The following is a 22,933-nucleotide window of genomic DNA, read 5'->3' as shown; positions in this document are numbered from 1 at the left end:
TTGAAATGCATTTTTTATAGCTTATTAAATTATTACATAAATTTATTATGGTTTGATCTGGGGTGTTCTGTTCAAAATACATGCTATTGTTCAGTTTCCTACAGCTTTATTTTGTTATCAGGTTGTTTCAAATTGCTATATTGCTCTCATTTTTCAATATTTACCTAGTTATTTTCATGTTTATTTATCTAATTATATTAAAACAAACAAAATACTCAGAACAACTTAAATTGGAACTTGTATGTTTTATTTATAAATAAGATAACATAAACTTTCTTACTTTAAAGGCTATTAAGTCCCTTGCATTTATTTTTCTTTTAGAGAAATGCTATTTTTCAAAGATTTTGTTTTTATAAAACTTTTTTTCTCTTCACTGTACCCTAAGCTTTTTATATCTTTCTTAAACACAATTTTTAAAGTTGAGGTTATTTGACTGCTAAATTGTTATTTTATTTTACTTTTATTACTGTATTGAAATATTCCAATTGTAAATAGTATTAAAAATAAAAGAAGTATTAAAATGATAATTTTATTAAATTGATTAAATAATTTGCTACTTTTCAAACTTAAAATATTTTATCCATCTAAGATCTGTAAAGGACTCTGGATTTTATCTACCCAATAACCTAATATAAAAAAAGAGGGCATAGTAATAGAGATTTTCCAGAGATTACATGCTGGTTAGTTGCAGACCCGATATTCAGCTGAAACCAGTTCAGTACTAATCTTGTTTAGTAAACCACTGGTCTATGGGGTCACACAGAGTCGGACACGACTGAAACGACTTAGCAGCAGCAGCAGCAGGACTGATATTAGAGAATATATATCAAAGCTATTGCTATCATTTACTTAGATGTTTATTCTTTTGTAAGCTGGGGATAAAAGGATGTTTGTGAGGAATAAATGGGATCATGCATACACAGTACTCATATGCTGGATATACGGAAACATTCAATAAATTTTTACTGTTATTAGTAATAATATCAACAGTGGGGATAGATTGGGCCATATTTGTAATTAGATATATAATTCAACAACTTTGTTTTTTTAAGTTTTAAAGATTTTTTTTTTGATGTAGACCATTTTTATAGTCTGTATTGAATTTGTTACGTTGTTGCTTCTGTTGTTTATGTCTTGGTGCTTTGGCTGTGAAGTATGCACAATCTTACCTCCCTGGAGCGAAGGGAAGTGAAAGTCACTCTGTCGTGTCCGACTCTTTGTGATGCATGGACTATACAGTCCATGGAATTCTCCAGGCTGAATACTGGAGTGGGTAGCCATTCCCTTCTTCAGGGGATCTTCCCAACCCAGGAATCAAACCCAGGTCTCCTGCATTGCAGCCAGTTGGTAAAGAATCCGCCTGCAGTGCAGGAGTTCTGGGTGCGATCCCTGGGTTGGGAAGAGCCCCTGGAGAAGGGAACGGCTACCCACTCCAGTATTCTGGCCTGAAGAATTCCATGGACTGTCTAGTCCATGGGGTCACAAAGAGTCAGACACAACTGAGAGACTTAGCTCCCTGATCAGGGATCAAACTCTCACCTCCTGAACTGAAGGGCAAAGTCTTAACCACTGGATTGCCTGGGAAATTCCAAAAACCTTTTAAAATTTGCTGAATTTCCCCCCCAGTATGTGACATTTTGAAGAGGTTAATAGTTGTAAATGACATTCCCAAATTTTAAATGTTATTCATATTCTTTCCTTGTGAATGAAAGTTGAACTTCTAATCTGAGAAAATGGAACTGATGATATGGCAAATAAAATCATCCTGGGTGTTATAAATAAGTGACATCATCTAAGTAAGTCTTAAAAGTTGGCTTGATGTTTCTTTTCTAATATTTTCAAATATTTTAAATTTATACATGCTAGGAGCTGTGGGTACTGAGATAAATAACACTGAGAGCCTTAATAAATAAAACAAGCCCCACTGTCGTGATGCACCTGGCTAGGGAAAGCTATCGATCATTCAGGAAAGCCATTGAGTCGTTACACAGACTGTTGGGATCTTTTGAGCTGAGTTCATTGACAGAAGAGTGGAGGTGAAGAGAGACCCAGAGAGGTGAAACTGGTTTTATTTTTCTTCTGTGTTCAGAGCTGATGACATCACACTGCCTTGTCTGTCAATGCTGAATCAAGCTGACAGCACAGTCTGTGTTCCCTGCGTTTCTCTTGTTTGACATTGGTCTTTCATTGATTTGTCATCTGAAACACTGACCAGGTCTGTTAACTCTGTAACTGCTGTTATTAACAACAGCAAAAATTATTGCCGTTATAAAACAAAGCAATAGAAGAAAGTACAGCTTTATTTTTATTTAGGGAAAGGCAAAGTAGGAGGATTGTTTTAAAAAGAATTAACACACACACACACACACACATATATGTGTGTGTAGTTTAGAAAGACGGTAATGACGATCCTATATGCAAGGCAGCAAAGAGACACAGATGTAAAGAACGGACTTTTGGACTATGTAGGAGAAGGCGAGGGTGGAATGATTTGAGGGAATAGCATTGAAACATGTATATTACCATATGCAAAATAGATGACCAGAGTGAGTTCAATGCATGAAGCAGGACACTCAAAGCTGGTGCTCTGGGACAACCCAGAGGGATGGGGTGGGGAGGGAAGTGGAGGGGGGTTTGGGATGGGGAGACATATGTGCACCTGTGACTGATTTATGTCGATGTTTGGCAAAAACCACCACAATATATCCTCCAGTTAAAATAAATAATTTTAAAAAGAATTCATATTAAATAATGTCCGAGAGATTATATTACATTAGGGTAAGCATATATACACTATTATATATATTAATAAAATAGATAATCAATAAGGACCTACTGTATAGCACAAGGAACTTTGCTCAATATTCTGTAATAACCTACATGGAAAAAGAATCTGAAAAAGCATAGGTATATGTTTATGTGTAACTGAGTGACCTTGTTGTACACCTGAAATTAACACAACATTGTAAATCAAGTATACTCCAATATAAAATAAAAATTACATTTAAAAAGATACAAAATAAAAAGAGTTAGAAATCTCTGTTGACATTCATAAAAACACACCTTTAAAACGTATATAAATATACACATAAAATACATATTTATGTGTACATACCCATGCACAGGGCTCCCCTGGTGGCTCAGATGGTAAGGAATCTGCCTGCAGTGCAGGAGACTCAGGTTCGATCCCTTGGTCCAGAAGATTCCTTGGAGAAGGGAATTGCTACCCATTCCAGTGTTCTTTCCTGGAGAATTTCATGGACAGAGGAGCCTGGCAGGCTACAGTCCATGAGGTCACAAAGAGTAGGACATGATTGAGTGACTAATGCACACACACACTAACACAGAAAGGTCTCTAAGATCGTTTTTGCTCCAGAACAGTACAGACTAAGTTTGATTATGGAGGCAACTCTGTAGAGCATTAAGAACATGTAATTCAAAGACAAGCTTAGGTGCAAAAGGTGGTCCTTTCCCTTCTCCCTGGGTGATCTCAGGCAAGTTTTTTATTCTCTCTAAATCTCAGTTTTCTCATTGGAATAATAGCAGTTTCCTCACTGTCTTGTTGTTAGAATTAAGGGAGACAGTGTGTCTGCTTCCTAGTAGGCTACTCATTTTACATTTTGTTTAATATCTATAAAAAAATTGTATTTTCTTAAATTTTTTTATTTATTACCTTGAATCTGTTTTAAGAATTATTTTTTTAAAAGTATAATATGAAGTTGATTCTAATTAGGGCATTAGTGAGTACCGATCCAGGACATGATATACTTTTACCCTTATCATTTCAATTTATTATTCTTTTCAGAAAATGTTTGATCCAATTTATTCTGAGAAGACAAGCAATTGAATGAAAATGAGAAGGGAAAGAGAAATGTGACTGTAGGTGGGAAAACTTTATTTCTTTGATAAATGTGATAACATTCTTATGACGTTAGATAACATGATTTTGTTTGCACCAGGAAAGTCAGGCAGGTAGTTGGGAGTTTGGTTTTACATTTACATTGGTTTCACATACATTTTAATTCTATAGGGTTGTGTAAAACATGTAGTTTGAAATAATAACTTTCTATTTGGTAAATATTGAGGAAAGACATGGTACATGAACAAATGTTTTGATTGAGGAAGGTGATTATAGACAATTCCCGAGATTTATGGAGAACTTGGATTACAACAAGGCTGAGAATGGCTTTCAGGTACTGGGAAAGCTCACTTTACCTTACTGCTGAGATGAGTTTTAATGCCTGTGGATGCCTCAGATTTGGGAGGCCTGTGTGATGGAGTTTTATTATGAGTCCCTGGAACAGTGCTACCTTTCAAATTTAGCTTTTTCCTTTTTGTAGCTTAGTATATTATTATTATGATTCTGTTTTATTTCTGTTTTCTAATCTAATACCTTCTGTGGTAGGTACATCATTACATTCTTAGTTACGTCCGACTCTTTGTGACCCCATAGACTGTAGCTCACCAGGCTTCTCTGTCTGTGGAATTTTCCAAGCAAGAATACTGGAATGGGTTGCCATTTCCTTCTCCAGGGATCTTCCTGACCCAGGGATTGAACCTGCATCTCTTATGCTCCTGCATTGGCAGGCGGGTTCTTTATCACTAGGGTAGGTACTGTCCTCAAAATTTCAAATATGATAGAGTTCACATGAAGGTTAGGTAAAGTGTATGTTTGCAAATTTTCAAGATTGCCCCTCGAAAGACAGAGTACTTTCAGAATAATCATTATACATTTTTAGAAAGTATGTATTAGATTGACCAAAGGGTTTATTCAGGTTTTCCATAAGATGGTATGGAAAACCCAAATAAATTTTGTGACCAAACCAATAATAGAAGTTTACTGTGTTGTAATCTTGGCTCAGGGTTTTATCTTCTGCTCCAGGAGTATAACCATTCTGATGAATGAATGAGCTGGGAGGTTTTGTTAAAATCATGTGTTGCTATGGTGATTTACATGTTTCTGAATAAAAACATGTAGGATGTGATTGACTCCTTCAATAAGAAGGTCAAAGAGAAGGTCAAGCTGAGTCTATGTTTCACTAACAAAGGGAAAGGTGGCAGAAAAAATAAATTTCATAGATGATGAATGAGTACTACCCGTGAAACTAAATGAAAACTTTGATTTATTTTGATCCTCAAAATAAGTGTATCAAATATTATTTTCATCCCCATGATTCTAATAATTAGGTTAATAATGTTTCTGTGTGTACATGAGTTGGCTGGATGTGAGTGAATGCAACCCTGATGGAATGTTGTTGTCACAACCAAGCTGTCCCTCCTGACTCCATCCCCACACTTTTCATTTTAGCCCATCTTGTTCATCATCACCAGCTTTATCCTTCTAGGGCTGCCTACAGTCCTTCCCATTCCAAACCTTTCATGACACCTCCATGAAGTCACAAAGGGTAACCCCTGGCATCATCTCCTCCTCCTCTCTCAGCTGTGCCCCCTTTCCCTTGGTATCTTCTGCAATTGCTTAGGTCTCATCATTCGCCGCCTCTTCACAGCAGGAAAGGGCTCCACCTATTTCTGCCTGTTGGTCTGACTTTGTGTTGCTTGCGTTCCTTAGACACCAGGGCAGTTTGGCCACTTACAACATAATTTTGAACTGTTACTTAACTTCTTTTGGCCTCAGTTGCATTATCTGTGAAGGAGATAAATTGGATTACAGTCAGATTAAATTGGCAAAATTGTTTGATCTTGACTACTCAATTCTGCCATTTGCTGACATAAATAATATGTAGATGAATGAGCTTGACTGTTCCATAACTGAGTCACTTTGCTGAACACCTGAAACTAACACAACATTGTAAATCAACTCTCCCTCAATAAAAAATAAAATAAAATAAGAAACAACCAAACAGGCTGTGGACCAGATTTAGCCTAATAGTCATATACTCAAACCCCAAGTCTCCTTTCAGTGCTAAGATTTTATAAGAAAATGGAAAGCCATTTCTATTCCCAACATCAAAAGGCTGAAGTTTTCCCTCACAGTGTAGCTTCATTAGATATTACCCTAGTTCACTGCCATTGAGGATGATGGATAGTTTTGGTCCTACAGTCTCTTCCAGCACATTTCTCACGGTACAGACATCTCAGCACATATTCTGTCAATGTAGTAAATGCAGAGGAATACTTCTCCCAGTTTCACAGCAGGTCATTCTGACCAGAGCATGAACTGAATACAACCTTATCATCAATTTCCTCCATAATCCTTTCTGTAGGTCAAATTAAATGTGATAGTACACTCAGCAATCCTTTTGCTTCCTGAACTATTAGGATAGGTAGTATAAGCAGTATTCCTGCAACTCAATAAATGGTGTTGTTTGGATGACTAATTAATATAACGAGCACACAAAACATATGATCTTCTCTGACACTTTCATACAAAAAATGATCTTTCAGAAATTTCCATATGCTTTTTCAACCAATGATAAAGTTTATAGCTCACTGGCAGAATGCATCAGTAAAAGTAGCCAATCTTAGATTCAGTGAACCCTGGCTTGATGTACATTTTGTTTCAGTAGAAAAATGAAGAAGGGTGGGGGAGACCCTCGTTTTATTTTGCTTTCCCATGCAAACTATTCTCATTCACTTCTGATCTAGCATTAATTAGCACTTTGTGATGGCTCTCTGTCCTATTCAAGATGGCCATGCTCTCCAAGCCTGAGTAATTTTTTGAATGAAGTTACTAAGTGTCGCCACTAGAACACTCATAAAACAACAAATCCCTCTGTACCTTTGCCTCATTATTACTGCAGTTATCTTTCAAATCTTTGTATTAAAGAGCCCTGATTTTCTAGCTGTAGTCTCGCCTTTAAAACTGTAGTCCTATATCCAGAGTAATCTTCTCATTGTTATGACTTGAAACTCATTTGGTGGTTTCTTTATACTTGTACCCTATCTGACTTTCATTTCCTTAATAAGAAGGGTTGGAGTTTCATATCAGGCTCTCTTAATGTATCTGTTCTCTGTTTTCTTCCAAAATTTCCGGTTTTAGTTGTCTGTACTGCATTAAATTTCTTTACATGTCCACTGTTGAGAAACTTTGCTTTTTATCTGTCTGGATCTGTATTCACTAGTATGGAATTGGTCTGCCCAGAAACCATGAACTTGAATTCCTCTTTTCAGTCTATTGGATAAATACTGGGACCCCAGAAGTGAAAATTATCTGAAGCATTGCAACATTTTGATCTAGATATTTGGATCACAGTGTAATATATCTACCATCAATATAATATTTTTTTCTTCTTGTCACTCCAAATTCTTAGCTGGATTTAAAGAACTTGATTCCTAAGCAAATATGATCTTGACTTTGTAGGTTAGAAAATAATTGTTCTCATCACAGAATTCCTTACTTTGCGTGTGTGTGTGTGTGCGCTCAGTCATTCACTTGTATCCAACTCTTTGCGACCCCATGGATTGTAGCCCACCAGCCTCCACCAGGCCCCTCTATCCATGGGATTTTCCCAGCAAACATCCTGGAGGGGGCTACAGTTTCCTCCTCCTGGTTTTCACTCTGCAGAAAGTCACTTTCAAAATTATTTTAAATCATCATCTTTCCTTCTTTCTTTCAATGTTTTACTTGTCAGAAACCCTGCTCTGTTCAGTTCAGTCACTCAGTCGTGTCCGACTCTTTGCGACCCCATGAACCACAGCACACCAGGCCTCCCTGTCCATCACCAACTGCCGGAGTTTACCCAAACCCATGTCCATTGAGTCGGTGATGCCATCCAACCATCTCATCCTCTGTTGCCCCCTTCTCCTCCTGCCCTCAATCTTTCCCAGCATCAGGGTCTTTTCCAATGAGTCAGCTCTTTGCATCAGATGGCCAAAGTTCAGAAACCCTGAAAAGCCATCAATTTAAAAGTTAATAAGCAGAACCACTATCAGGAGAGAGAATTCCCAAGAAGAACAAGCAGTTCTGTAATTACAGTCTTGGTGATGATCAGTCACCCTGGTTGTCAGGAACATACCTTTGTATCCTGTGAAGTGTACACCAAGATTTGCCATATTTGATGTACCCTCCTGCTCATTCAACCTTGAAGTCCTGCAGTTAGCCCTAAGTCCTTCTCCCTTTCAGCTGGTATATGTTAGCCAATAAATTCCATCCCTTTTATCTCCAAAATAGCTCTCAAACCTATGCCTTCCTGTTCATTCCCAGTACTTGCTCAAAAAAGTGCCTATTGAGGGTTGCCTATGTGATAGTCACTTTTTCAGGAGTTGGAGACACAGCTGTTAAAAGAATCAGCATTTGCCTGGGAGGGCTTCCATTCTTCCTGGGCATTTCATTTTGTCTTGCTTTAATGACAACATTCACCTCAAGCTGTCAGTCTCCTCCCTCTGGAACCTATTGTTATGCTAACACTGAAGTTGTCCCCGGATCATGTGACATCCCAGTTTGGATGACTCTTTATCAGCAGCTTTGTAAATGCCAAGCATTGTAGCCTGGAGTGTTCTTTATGGGCTGAGCCACTCCCACCCTGTTCTCCGGTCCCTCTGGACTAAATGCTGCTGTAAGAATAGGCTGCAAGAGAGCTTTCACCGCTCTCCTGGGACTTTGCACTTGTGCTTACAATTCTACACTCCGTTTCCACCTGAAGAATTTCTGTTCCACTCTGTGAAGGGAGTTGTCTTTGCCCTCACAGTTGATTTCTTCATCTGTAACCTATACAAAAGTTGTGAAACACTCTGTCAAAAAGGTAGCAATTATAGAGTTCAATTTATTCTCATACTTTTTTGACTTACAATGTCATATTAGCTTTGGATATACAGCATAGAGATTCAATATCTTTATACATTAATAAATGATCACCTCAATAAGTCTAATTACAATCTATCACCATACAAAGTTATGACAATATTATTGAATATATTCTTTAAGTTGTACATTACATGTTCATAACTTATTTTTCACTAGTTTTTTATTTTTATTTTTGAACCAATTCAATATAATTAAAATGTATACAATTGCGCACAATAGTAGGATAAAAATTCTATTCAAATTCCCATAGATTGTAAACTAGAAGACACTGGAGCATATCCAGGGACATGAACAAGATACAAAAATTCATTTGGTTTTCATTTCCCAACATCACTCCCATTAGATAATCAGCATCTTGAAGGGAGAAGATACATTTTCTTTGTACTAAAGAGTAGTTTGCTGAATAAAGGCAGAAATAAATGGTCATCCATTTATTGGATGCATCCATTTATTGGAAAGCACAAGAGATTCTATGCTTTCATATTTTAAAAGAAATACTTATCAGTATTACTTTAAGTATTATGATATCAATATTACTTTCAGAAATAATAATATTATTTTAAGTAATAATATCAGTGTTACTTTAAGAAAATTGCATAGTCAGTTTTCTCTTATTTACCATGTCAAATATGACCAACATTGGATAAATGGGTTTCAATGGCAAAATCAAATGAAACCAAAGGAGAGAAAAAAAAATCACTTAAAATCTTATATTGATACAAAGTACTTATTTAGTTCCAACGATTTTGCTATCTAGACAGAACTTAAAACAGGGTTTTAAGAAGTCTAATATCATTTAGTACAATAGTCTGAGAAGAATAACATCCTTTTCAAAGGGAATAACCTTAGCAATCCAAAATCTTACATCATTCTTTAATGTTTACTTTGCAGAATTTATGGTCTCTCTAAGAAAGACTTTTAATATTATGCAAAAGAGTACTGTTTCCAGAGCTACCTGAAAGGGAGCATATAAGATGAATCCAGAAGGCAGAGTTTAAGTTATGCATATATATATATTCACTCTTCTTTAAAAGTTCTTTTCCCATATAGGTCATTACAAAAAATTGTGTAGAGTTACCTGTGCTATATAATCGGTCCTTATTAGTTATGTATTATTTATAGCAGTAGGCTTTGCAGATGACGTTAATGGTAAAGAACTCACCTGCCAATGCAGGAGACATAAGACATGTGTGTTTGATCCTCTGGAGAAGGGCATGGGAACCCACTCCAGTATTCTTGCCGGGAGAATCCCGCGGACATACGGAGCCTGGCAGGCTACAGTCTGTAGGGTCACAAAGACTCAGACGCGACTGAAGACTTAGCACGCACACACACATATATGGCAGTGTATGTATGTCAGTCCCAATCTCCCGACTCATCCCTCCATTAGAAACAATCTCAGGGACTTCCCTGGTGGTCCAGTGGTTAAGGTGATCCCCTTCCATTGCAGGGGGTATGGGCTTGATGCCTGATTGAGGGAGTGGGATCCCACATGCCATGTGGGGTAGCCCCCCAAATTGGAATAATTTACATAAATCATCTTTATTTTAAAAAGGAAAGAATCTCAGCAGAGGACAGTTAAGATACTGGTCCATCTAACCAAATGTTTGTGAATAGTTCTCAAAATGAAGAGGTTCCAGGGGGGCAAAGAAGAGTGTAAATAGGTTTTGAGCAAATATGAATGTAAAGAAAATCCTCATGTCCTCAAAGACATTTGTTGTCTGATGAGTAGATATTTGTAAAAATATATACACATATTCCTAAAATTGTCAACCAGTTGGTACAATGGCAAGCAAAATCAAGTACCACAATTCAGGAAAGTATAAATATGTGTGTGTGTGTGTTTGTGTGTGTGTGTGTGTATTCACTATATACTATTCATATATATATGTGTGTATATATATGTATATACACACATATGAATTCACTATGATTTTAATAACCTAGGGTCTGATTCTTCCCAGTCATGCAGAGCCTGGGATATTTAGAAAATAACCCACTCGTCTACCTTTCTATAACACTTCTTTGCAACTTTATGGGATATTTGATCATCTTAGGAACTGTCTACAGAAGACAGAGGAAAGAAAAGATAGGTTGCAGTGCAAAAGTCTCTGGTGCAAGAGTCTCTGGTGGATGCAACTTGCTTGTCATTTGACACAGAGGCTATAACACAGGGAAACTGAACAATAGCTTCTGTGCGGAGGTGTGATATGTTCTTTCTGACTGAATTTTGCATAAAGGTCAACATCCTTTGTTTATAATTTTTTTCACAAGCATCCAAGCCCCTGAAACTATCAGCTTTATCCTACTTACTTTCCTTTTCCTCTCTCACTTCTATTGAAGGATTTGATGAACTTTCCTGTCTACCTTGAGAATGTTTATAATAATTTGAACACTGACTTTCTCCCTGGGTTAAAATTGATTGCTGCTCGAAATAATGAGTCTTAAAATGATAATAAACAGCAATACTACTTGAAAAGAAATCTAAGGCAACTCCAAAGAGTTAATAGATTTATAAGATAAGAATGATTGCTATTATGTCATTAAATATTAGATAGTCATAACAAAATATTAGGAACATATGAAAAATATGACATTTGAACAAAAGTAAAAGTGATAGTTTTTACTTCTTAGGTATCTCCAGAATAGTTTATTTACTTTTTTTTTCAGTGATACTAGAATAAGAAAAATTAGTCACAGGATCAAATGATCCAGATGAATTATTACTTATTCTCTTGAATGCCCCCAAGATCCTTACAATAAACCTGCCATCTTTGAACAATACTTCTATGGTACCGTGGCATCATTCTATTTATACCCCATTAAAAACAGCTTTCTGGAAAATGGACATGTTGATAATATTTGAATGACAAATTCATATCTTTTCCAGAATGTTTTTCAGACAATGGCATACCACTCTGATGTTGAGATTTGGGGTATTAAGGATTAATTGATGTGAGCAGAATTATTTTCCCATAATCCACCAAAGCACATGGAAGTGATGATCAATATGGTTTCTCTACATAAAACTGATGCCATTCATGACCCACTGCAGTTGGAGACTGTATGTTTATAAGAGAGGTAATATAACATATTTAGAAGAACATGGGATTTGGAGTTGTGGTTCAACATTCCTACTCTGGGATCTTTGACTAATCTTGATATTTCACTGGTAAATAGAACACGTTAGTAACATCTATGTCACTGGGTTTAATCAAGAGAAAAACAAGAGGTGTTTTAGGTCTTGATTTTTTAAAAAATGAATTGTTATCTGTTACATTGAGAATGGACCAGTACTGAGAATCAGCCTCATTGTTCAGTCTTTAAGTCATGTTTGACTCTTTGCAACCCCAAGGACTGTAACATGCCAGGCTCCTCTGTCCTTCACTATCTCCCACAGTCTGCTCAAATTCATGTGCACTGAGTCAGTGAGGGGGCTTCCTTCATAGCTCAGTTGGTAAAGAATCCTGTAATCCAGGAGACCCCAGTTCAATTCCTGGGTTGAGACAATCCGCTGGAGAAGGGAGAGTCTACCCACTCTGATATTCTTGGGCTTCCCTTGTGGCTCAACTGGTAAAGAAACCTCCTGCAATGCAGGAGACCTGGGTTCACTACTGGATTGGGAAGATCCCCTGGAGAAGGGATAGGCTACCCCCTCCAGTATTCTGGGCTGGAGAATTCCATGGACTGTATAGTCCATGGGGTTGCAAAGAGTCGGACATGACTGAGAGACTTTCACTTTCCACTGAGTCAGTGATGCTATCTAACCGTCTAATACTCTGCCACCCCTTTCTCCTTTTTCCTTCAATCTTTCCCAGCATCAGGGTCTTTTCCAATTTGTCAACTCTTCACACCAGGTGGCCAAAATACTGGAGCTTCAGCATCAGTCCTTCCAATGAATATTCAGGAGTGATCTCCTTTAGGATTGACTTGTTTGATCTCCTTGATGTCCAAGGGACTCTCAAGAGTCTTCTCCAACACCACAGATCAAAAGCATCAATTCTTCAGTGCTCAGCCTTCTTTACAGTCCAACTCTCAGATCTGTACATGACTCCTGGAAAAACTATAGCTTTGACTATATGGACCTTTGTCAGCAAAGTGATGTCTTTGCTTTTTAATACATTGTCTAGGTTTGTCATAGCTTTCCTTCCAAGGAGCAAGCATCTTTTAATTTTGTAGCTGCAGTCACCATCCACAATGATTTTGGAGCCCAGGAAAATAAAATCTGTCACTGCTTCCACTTTTTCCCTTTCTGTTTTCCATGAAGTGATGGGACTGGATGCCATGATCTTAGATTTTTTAATGTTGGGTTTTAAGCCAGCTTTTTCACTTTCCTCCTTCATCCTCATCATAGGCTCTTTAGTTCCTCTTCACTTTCTGCCACTTTCTCCTCTTCACTTACTGAGAATATAGGATTTGATTTCCATATGTGCATGTATATAGAGAAATTCCATATTAGTCATATAGCCATTTTATAAAATAATATATGTATATGAATATTTTTGCAAAAACACACTTTTACAGCAATTATCTTTATTTACATCGTGGTTTTATCAGTATTCTTGGAGAGTTTTAGTAGAGTTTCAGAAGATGAGATGTAAAGAGAGGAGATATCTTTAAGTACTTTAAACCCTTGCATCCCAGCTGCCCTAAGGCTTATTTCCTTTGATCAATGAGTTTGATTTCAAGCTATTTGGACTAGATAAGTGTACTCTTAAAAAGTCAATGATGTTTTGATTAAAAAGAAACAGTACATTCACCTTTATGTAGGCAATGATGATAGTTCCATAATGAAACATGGTGGGACAAAAGGAAATAGAAAAGATATAATTCCGACAATAATTTGTGCTTTATCAAGATGCAGCTCAAGTATTTTTAACCATGCCAATAATTATTATTATTATTTCTAGATGGGGCACTCTAAGAGGAGCACAGGGGCAGAAAGAAAAATTTTGGGTATGTAACACTTTCCAATTGAATTCCTACTGTGAAGTGAGTATTTTAGAATCATCTGTGTCTCTACTCCCTGTTTTGTATTCTTTAGTCATATTCTAAATCACTATGCTATTGCTTGTAATATTGCTATTTTCTCCAGGACAAAATCCATTGTAATCATTTATGTTATAGTAATAATTTTCAGCTCCTCTTATTTCAAACTGTAACAGTGAATCAGTATTTTTTTTTCAAAATGAAATCAACATAAAATCTTGTCTGTTGTCATCTATATAAACTTAAAAAAATTGATCAGTGTTCTCTCATATATGTCAATCAACTTTGTATTCTTACATTATTTTTGTTATGGGTGAGGCTTTTGAAATGTTAGTATTAAATATACATATAGAGTTTTATTTTTGTTTTCACCAATTTATAACACATGTTTCTTTACTGAGAAAATGCAATAATTAGCCTAAAATTATAGAAAGCTATATGTAAGAAACGGTTTGAAGAAGATTGAAATTATTACGGTTGATTACAATAAACTTTGATGAATTATCCTAGGTCCTTATATCATATACCCTTTGTGTGCCTGTGTGCCAAGTTGCTTCAGTCGCACTGGGCTCTTTGTGACCCTATTGACTGTAGCCCGTCAGGCTCCTCTGTCCATGGGATTCTGCAGGCAAGAATACTGGAGTGGGTTTCCATGCCCTCCTCCAAAGCATCTTTCTGACCTGGGGATGGAATATGTGTCTCCTGCAGTTCCTGCATTGCAGGTGGATTCTTTACTGCAGAACCACTAGGGAAACTCCATATACCCTTTATTCTGTCAGAAATAAAGTTTAGGTAATGCTATTTATCATCAGTTCAGTTCAGTTGCTCAGCCTTGTCTCACTTTTTGCGACCCCATGGACTGCAGCATGCCAGGCTTTCCTGTCTATCACCAACTCCCAGAGCTTACTTAAACTCATGTCCATCGAGTCGGTGATGCCACCTAGCCATCTCATCCTCTGTTGTCCCCTTCTCCTCCTGCCTTCAATCTTTCCCAGCTTCAGGGTCTTTTCCAATGAGTCAGTTCTTTGCATCAGGTGGCCAAAGTATTGGAGTTTCAGCTTCAGCATCAGTCCTTCCAATGAACACCCAGGATTGATCTCCTTTAGGATGGACCAGTTGGATCTCCTTGCAGTCCAAGGGACTCTCAAGAGTCTTCTCCAACACCACAGTTCAAAAGCATCAATTCTTCAGTGCTCAGCTTTCTTTATAGTCCAACTCTCACATCCATACATGACTGCTGTATGTATGTCTATTTATCATAGAATTTTAATTTAAATGTATGCATTAGAAGGCATATTATAACTTACAACATACTAAATACTAGGGCTTGTGTTCATTTGAGTGACTCTTGTTAATTAGATTTTTCCAAAAGGCACTCACAAAAAATCAGTCACCCAGGTGTGTGGTCACCACTTGTATTTGCTTTGTTGATATATACAGGTGTTATGCCATTGAGTATGGGCTTCCCAGGTAGCTCAGTGGTAAAGAATCTGTCTGCAATGCAGGGGACATGGATTCGATCCCTGTGTTGGGAAGATCCCCTTGGGGAGGGCATAGCAACCCACTCTAGTATTCTTGGCTGGAGAATCCCATGGACAGAGGTGCCTGATGGGCTACAGTTCATGGGGTCGCAGAGTCAGACATGATTTAGCAACTTAGCAGGTACACACACGTGCCTTTGAGTAGAATGATACTTTTTTGTATTTAGACTTAGCTTTCTCAAATATCATTTTCCTTATCAAAATACAGCTTGAGGTAGTCAATAATTAACATTAGTGTTCAATAGTAAATATTTATAATATTTGAAAGAGAATATATTATTTGAGTCTCCTGGAATATTTCTGAGTGCTGAAAGAGTATGAGTAGGGAAGAGGAAGACAGAGTGTCGACATTGCTGCCAAAACTGGGGAAAGAAAAGCCTGAAGAGAGCCTGAAACACACACATAGTAGGTATAGCCCTTGAAATATTTGAAACCAGGTACACACACACACACACACACACACACACACACACACACACACTCACACACACACATGCACAACTAAGTTTAACCAAACTTTTCTGTAGCCCTGACCCTACTCAGTTCTGACTAAATTGAGGGATTTCATCCTTCACCACATCTCTCCCAGAGAAGAAAAGGTTGACCTTCTTTAGGAAATAATCTCAGTGTCAATAACTATGAAGTTAGCCCTCCATATCTGCCAGTTCTGCATCCACAGATTCAACCAACATATTTAAAAAATTCTACAAATTCCAAAAAGCAAAACTTGAATTTGCCATACACTGACAACTATTTATATAGTATTTATATTGTATTTTCAACTTTTTACATAACATTTACATTGCATTAGGTATTATAAGTAACCTAGAGATGGTTTAAAGTATATAAGAGGAGATGTGCAGGTTATACACAAATATTGTGCCATTTTATATAAAATACTTGTAAAAAAAACTTGTGACAGTTGTGAGTTAAGTTTTATTTGGGACAAAATAAGGACTATAGCCCAGAACATAGCATCTCAGCTCTGAGAAACTGCTTGTAAGAGATGAGGAGGAGGTCTATATATATACGTTTTGGGTGAAGGGAGAGTACATGCAATCAAATACACTTTTTTGCAGAAGGTTGCTGCTAGTTTTGTGGAGGTTACTGCTAGTCACAAGCAGATGTCTCCATTAAAGATTTTAGTGCTTTTCTAGATATGAGAAGATGCCAGAATTTGAGCTCATAAAATCTCCTGAAAATATTTAATTATCTAAAGGCCTGTTTTGTCAGTTTTCCAGAACACAGGGTGCCTCGTGCCTAATCTCATTTGTGAACTCTTTTGAGGTGTGTTGAGGCTCAGAGACTGCAGTGGCTAGTGACTTCATCCTTTTAGAGGCAGATGTGCTGGGCTTAGTTGCTCAGTCATGCCTGACTCTTTGTGATCCCATGGACTGTAGCCCACCAGGCTCCTCTGTCCATGAAATTCTCCAGGCAAGAATACTGGAGTGGGTTGCTATGCTGAAAAGTGTCAGTTTTTAGCTGGCAGACTTGAGCAACTATGGATTTTGGTGCAGAGGAGAGGGGTCCCCTGGAACCAATCCCCTATAGATATCAAGGGACAACTGTAATTATTATGACCAAGTATATTGCATACATTTAAACATTTTGAGCCATGTGAAGCAGAAAACGTGACAATAATCAAGGGAAAAGGCTATCAATAGAAGCAATAGATGTAATAACCATTGTAAAAAAATATTTAAAAATATGAATGGAAAGATGGAGAATTTCATCGAATGGTTTCAATATACAAAAAAAAAAGAGTTATTGTAGGTATGAATGCAGTGTCTGAAATTAAGAACTCAATGTATGGGCTAAATAGCATACAAAATTAGATATCTTAAATAAATGTAATAAAATATATACAAGTTGCAGTACACAGAGGAAAATATAATGGAAAATCCAAAACATTAGTAAGAGATGGGTGGGACACATTCAGACTTTTATTTGTTTGTTTTTATTGGAGTATAGTTGCTTTACAATGTTGGGTTAGTTTTGGCTACATAATGAAGCAAATCGGCCACATGTATGCATCTATCCCCACCCTCTTAGACCTCCTTCTCATCTCCCCACCCCACCCCTCTAGGTCATCACAGAGCACTGACCTGAGCTCCCCGTGCTCTACAGCAGCTCCTCACCATTGTACACATGGGAGTGTATGCATGGAAATCCCAGTCTCCCAGTTTATCCCACCCCACTTCCTTGCCCAGCCTCATGTCCACCTGTCTGCTCTCTAAATCTGCATCTCTATTTTCACCATGCAAATAGGTTCCTCTGCACCAGTTTCCTAGATTCCACATATCTGTGTTAATATATGATATTTATTTTTCTCCTTCTGACTTAATTCACTATATGTATAACTCTCTTCTCAGAAGGATGAGAGAGAGAGGATGAAGCAGTATCAAAATCTGAAGAACTGATGGTCAAAAGTTTTCCAAAACTGAGAGACATCAACCTAAGTTCAGGAAGCTCAATAAACTCCAAGTCAGCGAAACTAGAATTTTACTAATATATCCATTGACAACTTTCTTCAAAGAAGGCAAATAAGAAATACTTTCATTCAAACAAAAGCTAAAATAACACAGCATAAAAAAATATAAAGCAAAAGTCGTAGAAAAAAGAGAAAAACAAATCTACAATTTGGTTGCATATTCCAGCACATCTCACTTATAATTTCATGTAGAAAACAGCTAAAATATAAGTAAAGATATAGAAGATTTAAAAAAAAAAGCTATTATCTAGCTTCATGTGCTTAAAATTCATACAACACTAGACACAAATATTAATGGACACTTTTTTCTGCATATGGAATATTTGCCAAAGTTGACCATATGCTGGTTATAGGGCAAGTTCAACAAATTGAAAGGATTTAAATTTTACAGAGTGTTCTATGGAAAAACTTGTGTTAGTTAGCTAAAGCAGTGCTGAATTTAATACGAAATACATGTATTTGAAAAGTAAAAGGTTAAAATCAATACATATATTAAAACAGGAAAAGTTGAAAGCAGCACTTTAATAATCTAGATAAAGAACTCAAACCTCAAAAACAAACAAAAAATAGAAGGAAGGGAATAAAAAGGAAAAGGGCAGAAATCAATGAAAAAAGTGGACATACAATACAGAATATCAAGAGAGCAAAGATTTGATTCTTTGATAAGATTAAATTCCTAGGAAAGCTTGTAACAAAACCCAGAGAGAAAGAAAAAATTACCATAGAGAGAAACAGGGAAGGCTGTCTTCAGTTCAGTAGATTTTATTGTTGTTGTTGTGGTTATTGTTCAGTCATTAACTCATGTCTTACTCTTTGTAGCCCCATAGACTGCAGCATGCCAGGCCTCCCTGTTCCTCACTATCTCCGAGTTTGCTCAAGTTCATGCCCACTGAGTCCAACCATCTCATCTTCTGCTGCCCTCCTCTCCTTTTGCCTTCAATCTTTCCCAGCACCAAGGTCTTTTCCAATGAGTTGGCTCTTCACATCAGGTTGCCAAAGTACTGGAGCTTCAGCTTCAGCATCAGTCCTTCCAATGAATATTCAGGGTTGATTTCCTTTAGGATTGACGGGTTTGATCTCCTTGCTGTCCAAGGCACTCTCAAAGGTCTTCTCCAGTACCACAATTTGAAAGCATCAATTCTTCAGCACTCAGCCTTCTTTATGGTCCAATTCTCACAACTGTACATAACTACTGGAAAGACCATAGCTTTGATTATATAGACCTTTGTCGGCAAGTGATGTCTTTGCTTTTTAATACACTGTCTAGGTTTGTCATACCTTTCCTTCCAGCAAGCGTCTTCTAATTTCATGGCTGCAGTCACCATCCACAGTGATTTTGGAGCCTAAGAAGAGAGAATCTGTCACTGCTTCCACTTTTTTCCTTTCTGTGTGCCATTAAGTGATGGGACTGGATGCCATGATCTTAATTTTTTGGATGTTGAATTTTAAGCCAGCTTTTTTTCACTCTCCTCTTTCATGATTATTAAGAGGCTCTAAGATGCTATGCAAACATCATGTCAATATATTTGAAAATATAGATGAAATGGATAAATTCATTGGAAAACAAAGCATCAAAACTCATACAAGGTGAGAATAGAAAATCTAGTTACAATACAGTTTGAAAAGCTGACTGTATTAAAAAGAAACTCTTATCAAAAGCACCAGTCTCTAATCACTTCACTGGTAAATTCTTTCAAAAATTTAAAGAACAAATAAAATCAACTTAACACCAGTATACCTTAGGAAAATAGAGAAGAAACAGTTCCTGACTCATTTTACAAATCAGCATAACACCAATACGAAAACTTGACACAGACAACTAAGAAAGGAAAACTATAGGTCAATATCTCTTATGAACACAAAATTCTAAACAAAACATCACAGTTGTAAAATGTAAAAAGGGCAAACATTATAATCAAATGAGGTTTATGGAAGGAGTATGAAGTTGGTTTTAAATGTAAAATCAATGAATACAGTTCATCACATTGCCAGACTAAAGATGAAAAAAATTATTATCATAATTGATGTGTGTGTGTGTGTTAGTCACTCAGTCGTGTCCAACTCTTTGCAATCCTATGGACTGTAGCCTGCAAGGCTCTTCTGCCCATGGAGTTTTCCCCCAATCAAGAATACTGGAGTGGGTTGCCGTTACTTTCTCCAGGGGATCTTCCCAACCTAGGGACTGAACCCAGATCTCCTGCACTGCAGCAGATTCTTTACTGTTTGGGCCACCAGGGAAGCCTCTTCTTAACTGGTGCTGAAATGTAATCATAACAGCTTTTTGCCACCTGCCCCCTCATAGATACTCTCATACATTCTCTCCAAACATGGTAGCTGCAAGATCATTAGAGCAACAGTTTCTGATTTCTAGACTCTCTTTCAAAGGACTCACATGATTAGCTTAGGCAGAATAATCTTCCTTTTAATTAACTCACAGCCAACTGATTGGGGATTTGATCACATCTTCAAAACTTATTCAACTTTGTGAGACAATGTGATCTAATCACAGATGTGACATCCCATTATATCCTCAGGTCCTTTTCACAAACAATCAAATAGAGAGGATTATATGGGACAACCACACAAGGAAACAGGAGTGTGGGGGTCATTACAGAATTCTGCCAACCTCAGAAGTCATTTATGATCTCAAAATCTCAGCAAATTAGGAAAAGAACCTACCTTCCTTAATCTTATAAAGTCTACTCTCAAAAACCCTGTAGCTAACATCATAATTAATGGTCAAATGCTGAACATTTTCCCCTTATCACTGAAAAGTAAAACACTTACTGTCATTTTTATTAACATTTTATTGAAGGTTCCATCTAGTATAGTAAAACAAACAAAAAATAAAGGCAGAGTGTGGAAAGAAATACAACTGAAGATATTTGCAGATGACTTGGTTATGTGTATAGAAAATTTAAAAATACACATAGAAATGAACTGTTATAAATAACATATTTAGCAAACTTACTTGATATTCAGTTCAGTTCAGTCACTCAGTCGTGTCCAACTCAGTGCGACCCCATGGGCTGCAGTACACCAGGCCTCCTGGTCCATCACCAACTCCCAGAGTTTACCCAAACTCATGCCCATTGAGTTGGTGATGCCATCCAACCATCTCATCCTCTGTTGTCTCCTTCTTCTCCCGCCTTCTATCTTGAAAAAACCCCCACCATTAAGGTCTTTTCAAATGAGTCAGTTCTTTGCATCAGGTGGCCAAAGTATTGGAGTTTCAGCTTCAACATCAGTTGAATTAGGTCAGTATAAAACACAAATTATAGTTCTATATAGTAGTGAGAAGCAATGGGAAATTAAAAATAAACATGACCTAAAATGATGTAACTATTTAAAAACTAAGGGAATATTTCAATGAAAAATGTGCAAGATTTTCAGTGTTGGGAGAAATTAAAGAAGATCTAGCTAAAAGGAGAATTATACCATCTTAATGACCCAAAACTTCTAGATTAGCATTCTTAACTTGATTTATTAATTTGCTAACATTCTAATCTAAGAATTAGAGATTTATTTATTTACGCTTTTGGAAGAGAGATGATTATATTGAAAAACTGATGTTAAATATTAAATGGTAATGTAAAAAACCTACAGTCCCAAGATAGCCACAGTAAAGAAGAACAAAGCTAGAGGATGTACACTACCAGGTTTCAAGAATTTATATACATCTACAGCAATTATGACGTTTTATTACCAGCAAATTGAATACACAAGCACATTAAAAAAAATCATTCACAATGTTCATGATTTATACATGGTATGCAAGGATATTTTAACATACACAAACCAATCAATATGAAATATCCATTAATAGAATGACATATATATTATCAGTGAGGTAATTTTTTCTACAGTTAATTTGTTTAGTTTATGTCATGAACAAATACAGAATTTGTCAAATGTTTTTTCTGACTCTATTAATATTAATATATACAGCAATATTAATATATATATTAATTATATATACTGTAGTTCAGTTGCTAAGTCATGTCTGACTCTCTGCGACCCCATGAACTCCATCATGCCAGGCTTCCCTGTCCTTCACTATCTCCCTGAATGTGCTCAAACTCATGTCCATTGAGCCAGTGATGCCAGCCAACCATCCCATCCTCTGTTGCTCCCTTCTCCTCTGCTCAAACTCATGTCCATCCAGTTGGTGATGCCATCTCATCCTATGTTGTCCCCTTCTCTTCCTGCCTTCGATCTTTCCCAGAATCAGGGTCTTTTCAAATGAGTCAGTTTTTTCTTTCACATCAGGTGGCCAAAGTATTGGAGGTTCAGCTTCAGCATTAGTCCTTCCAATGAATATTCAGGACTGATTTCCTTTAGGATGGACTGGTTGGATCTCCTTGCAGTCCAAGGGACTCCCAAGAGTCTTCTCCAACACCACAGTTCAAAAGCATCAATTCCTCAGTGCTCAGCTGTCTTTATAGTCCAACTCTCATATCCAAACATGACTACTGGAAAAACCAGAGCTTTGACTAGACAGACCTTTGTTATCAAAGTGATGTCTCTGCTTTTTAATATTTGTCTAGGTTGGTCATAGCTTTTCTTCCAAGGAGCAAACATCTTTTAATTTCATGGCTGTGGTCACCATCTGCAGTGATTTTGGAGCCCAAGAAAATAAAGTCTGTCACTCTGTCCATTGTTTCCCCATCTATTTGCCATGAAGTGATGGGACCTGATGCCATGATCTCCGTTTTTTGAATGTTCAGTTTTAAGCTAGCTTTTTCACTCTCTTCCTTTACTTTCATCAAGAGGCTCTTCAGTTCCTCTTCACTTTCTGCCATAAGGATTGTGACATCTGCATATATGAGGTTATTGATATTTATCCTGGCAATCATGATTCCAGCTTGTGCTTCATCCAGTCCAGCATTTCGCATGATGTACTTTGCATAAAAGTTAAATAAGCAGGGTGACAATATATAGCCTTAACGTACTCCTTTTCCTATTTGGAACCATGCCCGGTTCTAACAGTTACTTCTTGACTTGTGTACAGATTTTTGAGGAGACAGGTAAGGTGGTCTCATATTCCCATCTCTTGAAGAAGTTCCTAAAGTTTGTTGTGATCCACACAGTCAAGGGTTTTGGTGTAGTCAATAAAGCAGGAGCAGCTGTTTTTCCTGGAACTTTCTC

General features: G+C 37.1%; 1 protein-coding gene across 1 annotated transcript in view; it reads left to right on the top strand.

Moving 5' to 3' along the window:
• TINAG (tubulointerstitial nephritis antigen) overlaps positions 1-22,933 on the top strand; it is a 91,405-nt gene that overhangs the window by 58,913 nt on the left and 9,559 nt on the right. The window contains exon 10 of the mRNA XM_081519847.1: positions 13,675-13,720. Coding sequence (XP_081375973.1) covers positions 13,675-13,720 — 46 coding nt within the window. The remainder of the gene's footprint in view (positions 1-13,674; positions 13,721-22,933) is intronic.

This window comes from Giraffa tippelskirchi, chromosome 8 (assembly GCF_054371585.1).
Source record: "Giraffa tippelskirchi isolate mGirTip1 chromosome 8, T2T-mGirTip1v1.2.pri, whole genome shotgun sequence".
NCBI classification, from domain to species: Eukaryota; Metazoa; Chordata; class Mammalia; order Artiodactyla; family Giraffidae; genus Giraffa; species Giraffa tippelskirchi.
This window is presented reverse-complemented; position numbering and strand designations above follow the sequence as displayed.